The sequence below is a fragment of the Ictalurus punctatus genome, chromosome 16 (assembly GCF_001660625.3).
Source record: "Ictalurus punctatus breed USDA103 chromosome 16, Coco_2.0, whole genome shotgun sequence".
Taxonomy (NCBI): domain Eukaryota; kingdom Metazoa; phylum Chordata; class Actinopteri; order Siluriformes; family Ictaluridae; genus Ictalurus; species Ictalurus punctatus.
In genome coordinates, this window is record NC_030431.2 from 24165376 (window position 1) to 24184019 (window position 18644).

The 18644-nt window shown below is 36.8% G+C and overlaps 1 protein-coding gene across 1 annotated transcript; it reads right to left on the reverse strand.

Annotated features, from left to right (window-relative positions):
* Nucleotides 1–14192: 14192 nt before the first annotated feature.
* Nucleotides 14193–17837, reverse strand: LOC108276525 (protein phosphatase 1 regulatory subunit 3C). Its single transcript, XM_017488271.3, has 3 exons — nt 17675–17837; nt 17478–17533; nt 14193–16879 (listed from the first exon to the last, which is right to left on the reverse strand). Exons 2-3 carry the CDS (start codon nt 17489–17491, stop codon nt 15916–15918), a joined length of 978 nt encoding a protein of 325 aa, XP_017343760.1. The 5' UTR covers nt 17492–17533; nt 17675–17837; the 3' UTR covers nt 14193–15915.
* Between the last annotated feature and the right edge of the window lie 807 nt (nt 17838–18644).

The window sequence follows — 18644 nt, forward strand, 5'->3', positions numbered from 1 at the left end:
TTTCACCTGGTCACATGTCACCTAACAGATAAAAGTTAAGTCTCTCCAGGGTCCTAAACAAGCTTGGTTATCTTCAGTCTTGTCTTTTAGCCTCATGCGTTATCATTAGGTCCCCTATAGGTTATGGAGGGCTGCATGCGCTGCTTGGATTTTTACAATTCTACAGTTTTACAATTCCACTTTACCAGCAGCACTACCACCAGCAGCAGCACAGACATGCTGCAGAACTGTCAGCCGATGGACGGTAGGCCATGTGAGTGTATTCTTCTGCTTTCTGATTCACTTTCTTTTGTAGGTATTAATTTTGTAGAACATTTTTCCTCACTCCCCTTATCACAGTGTTCTCTTGTGGCACTGCCAGGCTGTTAGACTTTATGAGGGGCCCCCCAGTAATCATCAGAACCAGGAAGGGCCAACAGTGATTTCCACTCATCCATCTTACTGGAATTTGTGTAGGTTAGGAATAAGACTAAGGATGGAGCTGTATAGTTTTGTGTATCATTTTTAGTGTGTATCATTTTTAATTATTGTTAACTTCTTTATTATAGACATTGATATAATGTTTAGGTAATAAAGGACTGTGCCTGACATGTAGAATCAAACTGGTTAGCAGAAATCTGCATTGTGGAGCTGGACTGGAATGATTACTGGGTTTGAAATCCAGTGATCTGGTTTGTGGTGATTGTAGGCTGGGAGAAGGATGAAATGCTCTCATTTTGTGGTCAGATACCTGCCTACCGGTTTAGAGGTTTTATTTATTTATAATCCCACTATTACCCACAAGAGCAAGAGTTCTCTTTTGCATCTGTTCAATTCTATTATTGTGATTCATTGTCATAAACCTATTGAGGCATTTGTGTTAAGGGCTGCATAAAGTAAGGATAAAAATGAAACAGCAAATTACTAATAGATCAAAAATTATTTGAGTGCCTGTCTGAATGCTGCATGTTGTGGGTGTAGACTTATAGTACTTGGATATGATTACGGAAATATTAAGACATATAGTAAATGGTGATTATTTTACATGCAGCAATCAGACAAAAAGCTACTGCTACAGAAGAAAAACAGTGGATGGTGCTGTAGCACAGGAGATCACATTCATCATATGGTAGATTTTTTTGCACATCACGTGCTGGAAAAGCAAATTAAATGACAAGGTAGGAGAAATGTACAAGTCTTTATATGATTATTCTATGAAATCATAATCAACCTGGTTTTACGAACAAAAAGTTTGTTTATTGAAGGGTTGCCCTATTTTAGATCAATAAATGGAAATTACAATTATGTCACTTTGTAATTACTAAATGTCTCATAAATAAATAATTTTTTTAAATGGCCTCTGCCCTGAGATGGATAGGCACCCTGTCCAGGGTGTATCCCACCTTGTGCCCAATGCTTCCTGGGATAGGCTTCAGGTCCCCCGCAACCCTGAAGGATAAGTGGTATAGAAAATGGATGGCTGGATGGATAATATGGCCTCTATCTATGTCTTTTTATGTAATATTTATTCTGCTGGATTCATTTGCTGATTTATTTGTAACTGATCCCAGTCACTAGATTCATGATAAATACATGTAAATAAAGTATTAATATCAATACTATTATCTTAATTCACAACCTGTTTACAATCTGCTTTCCTTCGGAATTGAGTAAAATCATTGCCTGGCAATGATAGGGTAGATTACCCAAATCTTATCACCCAACCCTAGTATAACTCAGTTTTCTTATCTTTTTCCACTACTGTTGGTTGCATGACTATTGTTTTTATTTTCAACAGTGTACCAGTAATTATAGAATGTAATCGACTCCTTGTATTTTACATATTTAAAGCAAAAAAAAAAAAGATTCAGGACATTGATATTCTAAGCTGTTATACTTATTAGTATAGTCAAATGCTGAGAAACAATAGTAAATAATGTGCCACCATACACGGGCTATAAATTACATTTCCAGCTTCAATGCTTTTTAGGCTACACTGTTAGAAATTAAAATAAATAATTGCCCCATTTAAGGACGTACCGATCCTTAAAATGGACTTGTGTGGATGACCTGGTACACTATATGGTCAAATGTTTATGGACACTTGACCATCACACCCATACAGTATGTGCTTCTTGAACATCCCCTTCCAGATTTATTCCCCCTTTGCTATTATAATAACCTCCACTCTTCTGGGAAAGCTTTCCATTAGATTTTGGAGCGTGGATGTGAGGTTCAGTAAGGTTGAGGTCAGGGCTTTGTGTAGGTCACTCAAGTTCCTCCACTCCAACCTTGGCAAACCATGTCTTCCTGGACCTCAGTTTGCGCACAGGGGCATTGTCTTCACATCTTCATAGCTCAATAGCCTTCCTTGAATGGAGGATGTGATGTATGCAGACAAACAATAAAATAGGAAAAAAGCTGTGCACACTTACTGTATAGGCTTCATATGCAGTGATATAGTGATATAGAAATGCCCCATTAAGCCTAAATGTAAAAAATAAAGACTTTTCCCAGCATACAAATATTTTGAGACTATCAAAAGTTCATTTTATCTGCTTTCTTTACCATCTGTATCAATGTTTTTTTTTTTTTTTTTTTTTTTTTTTTAGCACTGCCCGTTTTATTTTATATTTATTAAATAAAAACCTGGTGTTCTATGGCTATTATGGCATATGTAAAGCATTGATAACCAGCTCAATGATAATTCTCCATTTTAAATTTTCTGTCCAAATATGGTGATTGCCAAGGCCTGACAACTATGCACAATACATTAAAGAAGTATTAAAACAATCCACTGAAGCCAAGTCATCAAACCAAGCACAGACTTGCATGCAGAATATCCCTTAGATAACAGTGACTTCCTGTACCCTGTGAACTTATCAGCTGTTTAATCAGTGAGTCTCATGTTGCTGGTTTCTGCTTGGCTCATAAAGTGCTCATTACCTATCTTATATTTTCAAATAATTTTCTACAGTATATAAAAGGGGGGGGGGGGGGGGGGGGGGGAGTGTTCTTGGTACAGGCACTGGATCCACCATGACCCTGACCAGGATAAAGGGCTTATTTAAAGTGAGTGACTTACAGTGTAGTGTAAAATTACAGTTACACTACAGTGAGCAGATGATATGTTATCTGAGACAGAGTTAAAATGAACTCTTAAACACCTTACATTTTATTGTGTACATGTAATTTTATTAAGTTCCACTAAAACAAAATATCCCATTGAGTGAATTGAAGATGCCACAAAAAAGGTGAGCAGCAGCTAGATTACAGAATCCATTAAAACCTAGTATTACAGTTTACACATTTCATTATCCAAAAAAGCCTTGTTGTGCAGCAGCAAAACAAAATTGGAATGCAAAACTGGCAATCGATAAGCCAACTTCAGACTCATGAAATAATCATTAATAGATGGATTTGTTCAAGTCATTAACACTTCTGCTTTAAAAAGCTGCTTCAGTGGTTACTTCAATATAAAGCCAAACCAGTATGGACGACATTTTTAAATAAATAACTACTTAATTAAATTAATTAAATTAATAATAATGTAATTGCTCTGCTTAAAGTTTGCTTCATTGGGAAAAATATTTTTTTTTTGGCTACAATAGAAGAAAAAAGGTAGTAAAATAGTAGTAAAAAGAAAACAAACACACTTTCAAACAAAATCAGGCACCCATGGTGACACCATTTAAAAAAAAAAAAAAAAAACCTTTAATGTGTACCTTTCACCTGGGATATACATGTACATGTTGGATGCATGTGCAAGGTTTACTGAAATACTGCAGGCACAGGTGATGTGATTACAAAGAGCCTAGATGAGAGAGGTACAGAATTAAATACCAAACAGAGCAGAGAAAAATCCGGGATAATAATAATAATAATAATAATAATAATAATAATAATAATAATACACAGCAGAAGCAGGCCTTTGGATGTCATTACAAAACACTAGGAGTAAGACTTTATTTCTGGGTGTATTTCTATTTATGGGTGTGTGTGTAATGTGCCACAGGTAAGGCTGGGCACAAGTCCAGTGATTGTGAACGCCATTATGGCCCATGTGATGTGATTTGTAGCCCGCTGTAGTGCTGAGAATTATGGGAAGTGGAGTTTCTAGCTGAAGATGGGACATGATCATGCCCAAAGTTCCCAACATAAATCAAATTAAGTTAAATAAATAAGTTAAACAAAGTTGTATTCCTTCCTTATGCCCAGTGTTCCTGTGATAGTCTCTGGATCCACTGTGACTCTGAGTAGGATTAAGGAGTTCCGAAATTACGGCAATATGACTCACTGTCTGAACTGAGAGCAGAAGTCATTCACTTTGCAAACGCTCCAGGAGTAACTAATCTTATCTACATATTTTAATGTACTACAGCATCACATTTCTTACACTGTATTTGACAACATATTTAAAGTACATGAATAATGATATGTTAGTAAATATATTGCATAGTACAGTATCTCTGTTGCGTAAGTGAACTTTTCTTAAACTATGCTTCATTGCAAACAATGGTTTGCCCCATAAGGCATGGATTTTTTTTAACAAGAGAAATAAGACTAAACAAACATGCAAGAATATTTTTGGCTAAGGTTTTCATCCTGATAAAACCTGCAGAAATCAGTCTGTGAGAATGGAATGTTCTGTCTCCCTGCCTACCACAAGATTTCATCAACACATGACACTCCCGATACAAACAGTCCTGAGTCACGCTGCCAAGGTACTGTTTGTCTGTGTGTTACACCATGTGAACTTGCATGCCACGCCTCCTGTGTGTGTGACAGAAAATGCTCATAGTAGTATTCCTTTTGGGTGCAACCATCACTGTGCCATTAATAATACTTGGTTAGATTGTTGGGTTATTTTATTTAATTTTTTTTTGCTTCTGTTACACTTTGCAAAGGACACAGACAGGGATCACTGGGAAATCATTTTTTTCCCCACAGCATATTTGAGTTAGATCCCAGAGACAATCTGTGAGACAATCTGTGATCCAAACACCTTAACCCCCATTGTGTATAAGCACTGTGCTTATAAAAGCATGCCGAAATGAATTAAACATGTAAATATTCCTGTATGACTAGGTTGTAAAATTTAAATAACTGAAGGTGTATCACAGTAAGGCAGTGTTCAGGTTTAATCCAGCACCAATACATATTTCAACACATCAGTAGCCAGAACCAGTATGTTAAACTTATATCTCCTCAGAAAGGTTAACATCTAGCTGTAAGCTGTAGCATTAGCAAATTTTGACTCCTTTGCTACAGTGATATGGGAGATATCGGAAAATTAAAGGCTTTTCTACGTTCTCAGCTAAATTAGCAGTCAGACGTAGTGCAAATGAAATTCACCTGGTGGCAAAGCCACTTTACTGAAGGATGAGTTATTTCTTATAGAGTTTAAGTGGCATAGCAAACGTTCTGTAAGTACACTGACACTACATTAATGATCGGTTTCATGTTTTCTTGAAACATAATAAACAACAAAAAAAGGCCACTTATCTTAACTGGGTCAGTATGATGTAAGGAAAAAAAAAAAAAAAAAAAAAAACATCTCCATTGAATTGACCTGGAATCAATCCTGAAAGAGAAAATTGGAAAGATACTTCAAATTACATCATGTTTTAACAATTTGCAGGAATAAATGTATATAAAAAGTTAAAGGAATGGCATATGTTTTTAGGAAAGGTTCAACCTGAACTCACAGGAGGGTTGGACAGGGCTAGGCATGCCTTGTATGAGAAATGAGTCATAATACACCAGTTGTATTACTAAATTAAATAGATGAACCAACTGGATTTTTCTAAGGTTGCAGAGATAACGTCATCTAACTCTTTATAATTTTGGTGCCCAACCCTCGTTCCCTTAAAGGCTCTTTTTAGAAACCTATAACAGAGGGTATCCATGTAGAACCACTTTAGAAAGCTAACTGTCACAATTCGAGGTTGAGCCAGAAGCAAGTGCAGATAATGACATTTATTGAAGGAAACGTACTACGAAACGAATACACTATGACAACTTGGAAAACTACTGTGGCATGAAACAAACACTGAGACATAAACAACATGAATCTAAGACTACTTGGCAGAATACTGTGGCAAAACTAAACATAAACTAACAAGATCAAGAAACATGGAACACAGGGGTCTAAGACAACAAAAGACAAGCTAATGGTGCAGACAAGGACTATATATACACGAGTGCTCATTACCCAAAACATGAATCAGGTGCAGGTGGTCATGTGACAACTAGAGCAGTGCAGTGGCTGATAGGAAGTGGAGTCCAGAGTTTCCCGATACGTGACACTAACGTCCTTACCCATCAAGCCATTTAAGCATGCATTTCAAATAATTCCTTATCCGAGTATACCAAAGTCACATATGTTGTTACAGCCTTGCAAAAAACTACAAGGTCTAGAACCATTTATGGTTTCTTGATTCATATAACAGGTCTATGTAGAATTCTACAAGTGTTTCCAGATCCAAGAGTCATCCAAATAGACCTCATTGAAAAAGCTAAAACATATCGTTGTTTAAATTGGGGAGATGTTTAAACTGAGGAAACGTACCATTTAAAGGAAAAAAATAAGGTAATTTTGAATTTGATGGCCACAACATGTCTCAATAAAGTTGGGATGGGGCAACAAAAGGCTGGAAAAGTAAGTGTTACTAACAAGAAACAGCATAAGGTTAATTGGCAACAGATCAGTAACATGATTGGGTGTAAAAAGAGTGTCTTAGAGAGTCTTTCAGAAGTAAAGATGGGCAGAGGTTCACCCATCTGCAAAAAACTGCATCTACACTTTGTGGAACAATTTCAGAATAATGTTCCTCAACATAAAATTGTGAAGACTTTGAATCCAGAAGTTGAATTTTTTTCCAGGAACAGCACACTATTTCTCTTTATACCACAGAAATACGACAATGGTTACAATTTTTATTTAACAAACAATGACACATCATATTGTATCCATTTATAGTTATGTTTAATGTTTTGAAACATGACGTTAGATCCCATCACTTAGAACTTTTTCCTTGCTCTTTTCATTTTACTGAGAAACCTGAAAGTACAAAAGCCTCTGATGTTTTGACTTTAGCTCAGACTGTGTGGAATGTAGAACCAAATCCAATTAAACAGTAAATTAACCACAAATATAAATTCCAGAGACCCCTGTAGCACATATTTATTTAATGAAGATAATCCAGATATTTAACTATTAGGCTCACTATTAAAATGTGTATAATAATATTCTGATTATTTATTGGTGCCATAGAATGTAACACATTTAACATGCAATTTTGGTTTCCTGAACTTTCCACTCACAGAAGAGATTAGGTTCAAGTTAACATTATTTATAGCTCTATTTGTTTTTAAGTTATTGAGGTTTGGATTTATTTTGACTTGGCTGGACGTGTGCAATATATGTTGCAATGACCTTGTTTTCTAATTGGAAAGACATTTGAACAGTGATTATGTTCAGCCATCCTTGAGTATCATATGTGATTTAAACCCCATGCATGTAATAAACACCACATTGAGTGTGTAGATTATTATTATTATTATTATTATTATTATTATTATTATTATTATTATTATTATTAGGGACCAAGCTCCGGAGGTGCATTGGCACCTATTGTATCCGTTAGTTTACTTCTCTTCTTCTTCTTATTAAACTGCTTCTTCTTCCCCAATGGGAGTCTATGGCAGCCCTATGAAAAATTATTAAATTTTGCAGACTATTAGATATGACAATGAATTGTAACTGGACCAATTATGGGCTTTCTATGCCTAACTCAACAGCACCACCACTAGTTTAAAAATTCACTTTTCAAATTGTTATAATCGCTGAACACTTTGAACACTCTGATATTCATATTTGTTTAAAAGTTATGATCCAGTAAAATATTTCAAATGGTTAGAATTGTTGAACACTTTGTCCTAGAGAAAAGAAATTTAGCTCATCAGATTACTCTCCTCATGTTGATCACAATCCATATCTCACATTAAGACTCCACCCATTACAGTAGTCACCTTTTTGAAATGTACTGTATTCAGTTTTTTCGCTACTACTCATTCAAAATTGTCCAATTCTTACCAACATTGTCTCAGATGATCAGTGGACAAAGCCGAACAAAAATGACTGAACAGAATTTTGATATTCATATTTGTTCAGCATTGCAGTAACCTTTCTACCTCTTGGCATACAAATAAATGCCTCTGTTCCATTAATTTCCTGTTCAATCTTATTCTCAGCCGTGCTTTTATTCATTCATGTACATTCTATGTCTCCTCTTTGTGCCCTTCAGGCTCCGCATTGCGCTTGCTGTGCCTTTGGTGCTTGGCCCCTTGCAGCTATATTTATTATTTTTATTATTATTAGGGCTGCAACAACTAATCGATAAAATTGATAATAATTTATCATTAAAATAATCAAAAACTAATTTTATTATCGAATAGTTGGGTCTGTGACGTCACAGGGTCTGTGGGTTATCCACAATGTCGTCACAGACCCAACTAATTGATAATGAAATTCATCACTTCACAATGGTGAAAAACACATTTCTATGACTAAAACACATCTGTTAAACAGCGGAGGTCACAGAGTGAGCTGCTGTGGGAAAAGTGCTCAATCCAGGTTGTGCAAAACATGAGAATGTTTTATATTAAGAGCTTCAAATAAACTCATAAGTGTATTAACATGGCTTGTCATGCCAGATGCTGTGTTATGCTTTTGTTTTTGTTTTTTATAGCATTTTTAATATAGTGATTTAACTTCTGCATTAAATCTTGGACAATCAGTTGTTTTTTTGTTTTCAAAAGATAATGCTTAATATATATATATTTTTTGAAATCCTGCACAATGTATAGCATAGCCCACAGAGATATATTTAATACCTTTTTCATAGCCTTAAATTTGCACAATGTTTGAAGGACAACACTGGGCAATGTAAAATGTTTTTTTTTTTTTTCTAAAAAAAAAAAAAAAAAACAGAAAATAAAAATTGGCCATTTAATCTAACTAATCGATTAATCAAAGAAATAATTGACAAATTAATTGATTATCAAAATTATCATTAGTTTCAGCCCTAATTATTATTATTATTATTATAATTATTATTATCATCATCATCATTATTATTATTATTATTATTATTATTATTATTATTATTATTATTATTGTTGTTGTTGTTGTTGTTGTTATTATCCATTTAATGAAGCTTTATAAACTGACTTACCACCCATGGCTAATTACCATAACCTATTTTTTGAGGGTTGGCTTTTTAGGCATTAGCACAAAACATTCAGCAGCAGAGTTAAAATATTTAGCGATGTAAAGCTATAAAAACAGGATATTAAGAACCTGCATTAACAGTGATCTAAAACTATGTTAAGGTGATGTCTTTCCAATTAGCTAATGAGCGGCATACAGTGTCACTGACATGTGAGTGTGTGTGTATATGTGTGTTAGTGAAAAACTTCTTGGCTTGTATCTGACAAAATAGTAGTAAAATGTGGTAGGGTGCAGGTTATTAGGAATCCAAAAGACAAAGAACACAATCATTAAATAGCAGAAAGGCAAACCACTGAAACTTTGCACTGAGATGTAAACAACCATCAGACAGGTAGCAACACATTTCTCATCATTGTTTTAAAGCTACACCCATATACTGGAAAAGATAAGTGTTTATATTTCAGAGTGGAAAACATGCACACACTGGTCAGGACTAGTAGGAAAAAAAAAGAAAAAAAAAAGCCTGGAAAGAAAAGCGACACAGCTTATGAATGAACTGCTTTTAGATAGTTGAGGACATATGCTGTGATGTTTGACTTGTTTGCAGGTTCAAATGTCTGTGAGCTCCATTAATATAATTCAACTTTATTTGAATTTTGTCACAAATCAGCTTTTTACAGAAATCTGGATGTAGATTTAGATCTCTAATGAAAGCACCAGAGATGACAATGATAAGAGAAAACTCCCTCAGACCAAACAAGGAAGAAATCTTGAGAGGAACCAGAGTCAAAAAGGGAATTTTTAATGGGTTTTCCCCAGGAAGACAAACAAACAAATCCGTAACAGTGCTTGATTTAATCTCATTTTCTGAAAAGGAAATGACTGACTGTAATCTACAAACATGAGCAAAACGTTATACCATCCGCCATAGCTTATCAGTGTTATGGAAGTCATCATCTTGATATGTATTTACCTTAGCAGAGTTTGCTGTCATGACAAAAATTCTTGGTGATCTAGTTTAAAAAAAAAAAAGACCTGTTCTCCTCTAGAGTCAGAAAGTAAGTAGAAAAAAAAAATCATCATCAAGCCCTTGTACCCAGGCCATCACATTGGGCAGTTGTAGCTCAGTGGTTAAGGCATTGGACTAATGATCAGAAGGTTGTGCTGGCCAGTCTCATTTGTATAAATGAGATAAATATACTAAAGATAAATATAAGTCCCTCTGGATAAGGGTGTCTGTCAGATGCTATAAATGTGAACTCATTCCCTGCAGCAGGTCAATATGCATCAAAACCATACACTGGAAAAGCTTCTTTCCATCTGCAGCCATACTTACACATACTTAATTATGTAAGAAACATGATGACTGTGTCACGGACATCATTGTGTTTCTTGTTTTAGATGTGGAATAACGTTGTGTGCAGTATCTATTTCTCCTCTCAGCAGTACTTACAGTGTAAAAGTTGTATATCATACCCACTTCTGTTTATATCAAACTCGCTTTATTTTACCTTTACCTATGACTATTGTCCCAGCATGTTATTGTGTAAGGTCTATAAGCACAGTGAAACAACTTAGTTAAATTCCTTGACTAATCAAACACAAATAAAACATTTGCAAATCAAACATGATTCTGATTATTGTAATTTCACAAAATGACCCCTCCTCCAAAAGATAGTAGGAATGTATTAGAATGCGGATAGTTCATGCGGATGATAATCCAGTTCCATTAGGCCTATATTGAGGTGAAATTTAAAAATATAAACTTTTTATATTTTATGGTAATATATTATTACCATCTTCAAAAAACAGCTAAAGACCCTCCTCTTCCATGAACACCTAACCAACTCATAAAAAAAAACAAAAACAAAAACATGCACTTACACCTCTACTCTGCACTTTGCTTCTTCTGGAATTCAATTAATAGATCTTGTATGGTAACACTACTTGTATTGTTCTCTGCTTGATATATCGCTTTGCTTGTATCTTTCTCATTTGTAAGTCGCTTTGGATAAAAGCGTCTGCTAAGTGAATAAATGTAAATGTAAATTATACTTATTAAACTCATACATTACTTGTACATAATAATCCCCATAGTGCCTATTTTGGAAGTTGTTTTTATCATGAAAGAAAATAAAATCAATGGGCCTCATTCATGAAAATTTCGTAAATATATGAGTAAATTCTGAGTAATTTCCGTGCAAAATGGACCTTCCAGAAAACTCTCCTCAGGATTCACAAACACTTTGTAAACCTCACATTTGATAGTTAAATGTGTGCATGTGAATTCCAATCATTCGTAAATAGGGAGCACGTGCATGCTCATTCACATTTAGCATAATCCCCACACATGAATTTCAACTGATAACCACGAGGATGTTAACACATACAGTGAGGGAAAAAAGTATTTGATCCCCTGCTGATTTTGTACGTTTGCCCACTGACAAAGAAATGATCATTCTATAATTTTAATGGTAGATTTATTTGAACAGTGAGAGACAGAATAACAACAAAAAAATCCAGAAAAACGCATGTAAAAAATGTTATAAATTGATTTGCATTTTAATGAGGGAAATAAGTATTGGACCCCCTCTCAATCAGAAAGATTTCTGGCTCCCAGGTATCTTTTATACAGGTAACTCTTAACTCTTAACTCTTAAAGGGAGTGCTCCTAATCTCAGCTTGTTACCTGTATAAAAGACACCTGTCCACAGAAGCAATCAATCAATCAGATTCCAAACTCTCCACCATGGCCAAGACCAAAGAGCTCTCCAAGGATGTCAGGGACAATATTGTAGACCTACACAAGTCTGGAATGGGCTACAAGACCATTGCCAAGCAGCTTGGTGAGAAGGTGACAACAGTTGGTGCGATTATTCGCAAATGGAAGAAACACAAAAGAACTGTCAATCTCCCTCAGCCTGGGGCTCCATGCAAGATCTCACCTCGTACAGTTGCAATGATCATGAGAACAGTGAGGAATCAGCCCAGAACTACATGGGAGGATCTTGTCAATGATCTCAAGGCAGCTGGGACCACAGTCACCAAGAAAACAATTGGTAACACACTACGCCGTGAAGGACTGAAATCCTGCAGCGCCCGCAAGGTCCCCCTGCTCAAGAAAGCACATATACATGCCCGTCTGAAGTTTGCCAATGAACATCTGAATGATTCAGAGGACAACTGGGTGAAAGTGTTGTGGTCAGATGAGACCAAAATGGAGCTCTTTGGCATCAACTCAACTCGCCGTGTTTGGAGGAGGAGGAATGCTGCCTATGGCCGCAAGAACACCATCCCCACCGTCAAACATGGAGGGGGAAACATTATGCTTTGGGGGTGTTTTTCTGCTAAGGGGACAGGACAACTTCACCGCATCAAAGGTACGATGGACGGGGCCATGTACCGTCAAATCTTGTGTGAGAACCTCCTTCCCTCAGCCAGGGCACTGAAAATGGGTCGTGGATGGATATTCCAGCATGACAATGACCCAAAACACACGGCCAAGGCAACAAAGGAGTGGCTCAAGAAGAAGCACATTAAGGTCCTGGAGTGGCCTAGCCAGTCTCCAGACCTTAATCCCATAGAAAATCTGTGGAGGGAGCTGAAGGTTCGAGTTGCCAAACGTCAGCCTCAAAACCTTAATGACTTGGAGAAGATCTGCAAAGAGGAGTGGGACAAAATCCCTCCTGAGATGTGTGCAAACCTGGTGGCCAACTACAAGAAACGTCTGACCTCTGTGATTACCAACAAGGGTTTTGCCACCAAGTACTAAGTCATGTTTTGCAGAGGGGCCAAATACTTATTTCCCTCATTAAAATGCAAATCAATTTATAACATTTTTGATAGGCGTTTTTCTGGATTTTCTTGTTATTCTGTCTCTCACTGTTCAAATAAATCTACCATTAAAATTATAGACTGATCATTTCTTTGTCAGTGGGCAAACGTACAAAATCAGCAGGGGATCAAATATTTTTTTCCCTCACTGTAGGTGAGAATGTGGATTTCAACATGTGGACACAAAATAGATTAGAGAAGAATTTTTTTTTGGATGCAGAAATAGATGTTTTATTGGCTGAAGATTTTATTTTCAAGTGTACACAATGGCATATCTGGTATGTCATGGTATATCAAATATACATATAAAACATTCAAATATTTATATTACAGGTCATTCCACACCTGTAGCTGCATTAATGATCTGTCTCAGTACAACTGCCTCACAGGAAGTGACAGTTTGAAATGGACTGACATTAATGAGCAAGTGATGATTATCATAACAGATGGTCGTCTGATATACAGGTGCACAATGCTCGAGAGAGACATATCTGTCTCACTCTCTCACCACTTACTCACCACTGACTCACACAAGCATGTTGAAGCAGCAAGAACTAGCACAAACATGAGTGTCTGTCTGTTTTTTCTATCCCTTGATGCCTATTTAAGCCAAGTTCGTCGAACACGGATATGAAAAATTAAATGGACCAATATACAAAAAAACCCCCACCACTCATCCTAGTTTTATTTGTGAGCACTGTTAGAATAAGGGGGTGAATTACTTTTTGCAATGATGTTCTCTTGCTTATTCAAGGTTTTGATCATATCTCATGTGGAATGATTGAGCTACAGCTTTTCACTTATACAGTACAATGCTGGACCCTTTCTCACAGGGTAATGATTGTGAGATTAGAAAGTCCTATATTTATGGATTTTAGGCAACATAGACTTTTTTAGCTACATTAGCCTTACATTATCTCCAGTGGGAAGCTAAAGAAGGAAATTTGGAGTAGGTGGAAAATTGAGTTCTTGATTTATATTCACTCTCCAGCAGATGAGTGACCTTCTTCAGCTGGTTACTTTAGCATCTCCAGCCTTTTATACCAATGTTAAAGGCAACTTTTACAAAATTACTTGTAATATTTCTTGTTGTCTGTGGAAGAATGCCAACATCAAAACAAAGATGTATTCTCACAAAGTCAGGTTTGTATCTGAATATATGTTTATTTAACATTTTAAACATTTTTCATCACTGTACATACAGTTGCAATCAACATTTTTCAACCCCCATTGCAAAGCAGGTTTATTGTCAAAATTTAAAGACTCTCAGCTGTTTGCAATGAACAAATCAAACAAAAGCAACTACTTCCCCAAATTGAACTGAAAAGGCAACTTATAATGATTTCTCCAGTTTCAAAATTATTCACCCCCCTGAATAGAATCCCTCACAACAGCACAAATATGCAAAACAGGTGTTGTCTCAAGCACACCTGATGCTAAACTAATCAAAGCCTTCATTAATTGCACCAGGTGTGCTTGAGCTGGAGCACATGAAATACCTGAATTGGCTAGGGATAGAAAATTCAAGAAATACCTGAACTGGCTAGGGGTAGAAAATCATGAAATACCTGGACGGTGCAGTAAAAGGAAGCTATCAATGGCTGAAACCAGATTTCTGAGAAGGCAGGTTGTGAAAAACCCTCGAGTGACTGCAAAAGACCTGCAGCAAGATTCGGTGGCAACAGGCACTGAGATTTCAGTGAGCACAGCAAGGTGTGTACTAAATGCAGAAGGTTTCCATGCCAGTACTCCAACACGTACACCACTACTGACCCAAAATCACAAGAAAAGTCGCCTCAAAGTCATACAAATTAGCTACAGAAGTTTTGGGATTCTGTTCTGTGGAGCGATGAAACAACACTCTCGAACTTTGCATCCTCTGGCACTGGAAACCTGCAGTGTGTGGAAGGCAAGATGGATTTATTGAAGTATCAGGAAATCCTAGGAGAAAATGAAGAAACTGAAGCTTGGGTGTCAGTGGACCTTCCAACTGGACAATGATCCCAAGCATACCACAAATTCCACCAAGGCTTGGTTGCAGAAGAAGTCTTGGAAGATTCTACAGGGCCATCACAGTCATCTGACTTCAATCCCATAGAAAATCTCTGGTGGGATTTGAAGAAGGCGGTTGCAGCACGCAAACCCAAGAATATTACTGAACTGGAGGCCATTGCTCATGAGGAATGGGATAAGATTCCTCAGGAACACTACCAGAAGCACTGCATCTCGTTTACAGCAGGTCATAACAGCAAAAGGATCTCTACTAAGTACTAAAGATGCTTGCCATGAAGGGGCTGAATAATTTTGAAACTGGAGAAATCATTATAAGTTGCATTTTCAGTTGAATTTGCGGAAACCACTTGAAGCTGGTTGTGTTGAACTATTTCAATTGCTTTTGTTTGATTTGTTCATTGCAAACAGCTGAAAGTCTTTAAATTTCGACAATAAACCTGACAATAAAACTGTACATATAAAACTTTCAAACAGTTATATTACATATTAAATTTCAGTCATTTCACAGCTTTAGTTGCACTCATTATCTGTATCAGTACAATGACCTCACAGGAAGTGAAAGACCCTCATAGCTTGCAATAGGCTGACCTTGATAAAGTGCTGATGTTCATTATCATAACAAATACTCATTGGTATACAGGTGCACAGTCCTTGAAACAGACAATGCTGTCTCGCTATCTCACCACTGACTCACTACTGACTCACACAGGTATATTGGAGTGGAGAGAACTAGCACAAGCATGGCTGTCTGTCTGACTTTTCTCCCACTTAATTCCTTTTCAGGCAAAAATCATCAAACACAGATGATGATGAAAATTAGAAGGGTCCAACATGCAAACACCCCACCACCCATGCTAGTTTAATTTGTTAGCACTGTTAGAATTAGGAAATAAATTGCTTTTCAGAATACTGTTTTCTTGCCTACTCAAAGTTTTGCTCATATTCTCAGAGGAAGTATGCGAGCTAAGACTTCCTGGACCCTTTCTCAGGGGCAATGATTGGGGACTTTGAAAGTTCTGGGGCCTCAAGGGTTTTTTCTCAACTGAGTATGTGTCTTCTGAGTTCAAGTCCTTCACAAGGATTCGATAGTTTTGTCCACCATTGCTGTCCCACAGAAGCATGTTGCCAGATCCAGGCCGGAAGGACACGCAGAACTCCAGATGATCCTGAAAATTAGGGCAGGAAGGGACTGGAATGTTAAAGACAAACAGCTCTGTCTCAGAGCGTCCATTCTTCTGATGGATAGGGGTACATGGAACATCCTGGTGGCTCTTCCATGAGTCATACGTGATGCGAACATGCACAGCTTTCTTGGGACTTATATTGCAGACCCTCACCTTTCCGAACAATGATCTATAGATCAAGCTGCAGCTCTCCAGACGCACCAGAGATTTAGCCAGACTTTCAAAGAATGATGGTAAATCAGCAGAAGGCTGATTGAACCCCAACCGGAGATGAGGCTTCTTACTTTGCACAGACAAATCAGTCTTTATCTTGGCAGGTGGAGAAAGCAACTCTTCATAGGATACGGGGGGATCTGAATTGAATATCCGCACCGCAGTAAGGGCCAGTCCTTTAGCGTCTGCAAATACCACTCGTTTTTTCTTCTTGAGTGTCCCACAAGGGTTCATGCAGCTTACGGCACTCACTGGAGAGGCAGGAATCTGTGAGGCTCTAGCAGCTCTGGATTGCAGAGAATCACATGTGCTAGGTCGAGTAAGGGCATGGTGGGATCTGAGTGTGGACATTCTCAAAAGTTCTCTAACTGGAGGACGGCGATTCATGGACATATGCATGGCCAGGTCCACTGGCATGACTCTGATTAGGGAAGAAAACAAAGATATTAGACCAACCAATTCATTTATTGTTTCACATATTGTTCTCAATCATCAAAAGAAAGCAAATACTCAAACAAATGTTGATGGAATAGTATTGATATATCTGTTTTAACCCTCATAAACAGCTTTCTTTAACTTGGAGCTGAAATCCAGGAGGCTTATATAAAAATGGAACTATTCTCAGTTGATTTTGTGTATATTCTTGAAATTATTCATACCATTTCCTTCTTTTCTACCTATAAACCATTACTGAGTATCTTTTGCATTCAACTTTATGTGAGTTATAACAGGTAAACTGTCCTAGTTGCCAAGCGCCTGAGGGTAACAGCTACGTAGATAGTGTTTCCCTTGTTACATGTCTGATAAGAAGTATAAAGCGCTATTGATGAGTTAAATCAGGAATGTCAGAGCAGGGAAGCAAAACAGTGCTCTTGTTCAGCATGCAGAATGAACAGAAATGAATAATTATGATAATAATAATTCCTTACATTTATATAGTGCGTTTCTAGACACTCAAAGAACTTTACATTGTATGAAGGGGAAATTGGTATAATATTTCATAAAACTGATGGACTTACTTGGCAGCGTTCATTACTGCGTCAGCAAAGTCAGTGTGCTTTCAATGAAGAGTATACTGAAAAGAAAATTCAAGTAAATCTCACTGTGCTGCAGGAACACTGAAAAGTCAAAAATACATTGCAGTGTTGCTCTACATAAAACATTAACCAAAGCCAATAAGATAATCACAAATAAAAAGAAAGTGTAAACAACTCACCCAAAATACCTTGCTGTTGAACAGCAGCTTTGCTTTGTTCGCAACAAGGTCTTCTGAATTGGATATGTGTCTTTACCCTGTAAATCCTATAAAAACGCTACCACATGAGCCCTCTAGCGCACTGCTTTGTATTGTCTGAAAGAGTCACTGACTGTGCCACATAATTATAGGTGTTTCTCAATGAGCTGCAATGTTTACAGAGAGGAACGGCATTGTAACTCCACCCTTTAAAAGAGTTTAGATCATGCTGTCATGCTGAAATGTTGCGAAATATATCTGCCAATATACACATATTTTATCCCTTACAACCTATGACTTAAAAGATTGAAATATAATTTAACTGTGCTTAGTGACAATGTAGTCAATTAAAATTCATGCATTCATGAATTAAAAAAAAATATATAGTCCTCAATCTGCAGCAACATGAAAATGGTAAATGATCTACACTTATATAGTGCCTTTTAACCTTAGCAGTTCTACCAAGTACTTTACACTGTTTTTCATTCACACACACACACACACACCCCAATGGCAGCTACCATTCAAGGTCCTTGCCTGCCATCAGGAGCAACTTTGGGTTCAGTGTCTTGCCCAAGGCATGTTGAGGCCAAGGATTGAACCATCAATCATGTGATTAGCGGACAACCCGCTCTACCACCTGAGCCACAGCCACCCCAGATTAGTGTAGATTATGTGATCATACTAAATAATGAATGTACATTTTTTATAATGTGTTTTATATATAAAGGATCTATAGGACAGCATAAAATAGACACAATTACTATGTGTTTATATATGTGACAATTTCTATACTGCATGTTGCACCAAAATATAATGCATTCCATGTAGTAAACTCTTAGAAAAAGAGTTCATCAAAAGATTTTGGAGTAGAACTTTGGATACGTACAGGTTCTTATCTTCTTAAAAGGGTTCTGGTTTGGAACCGTTTCTAATAAGAAAACAATATTAT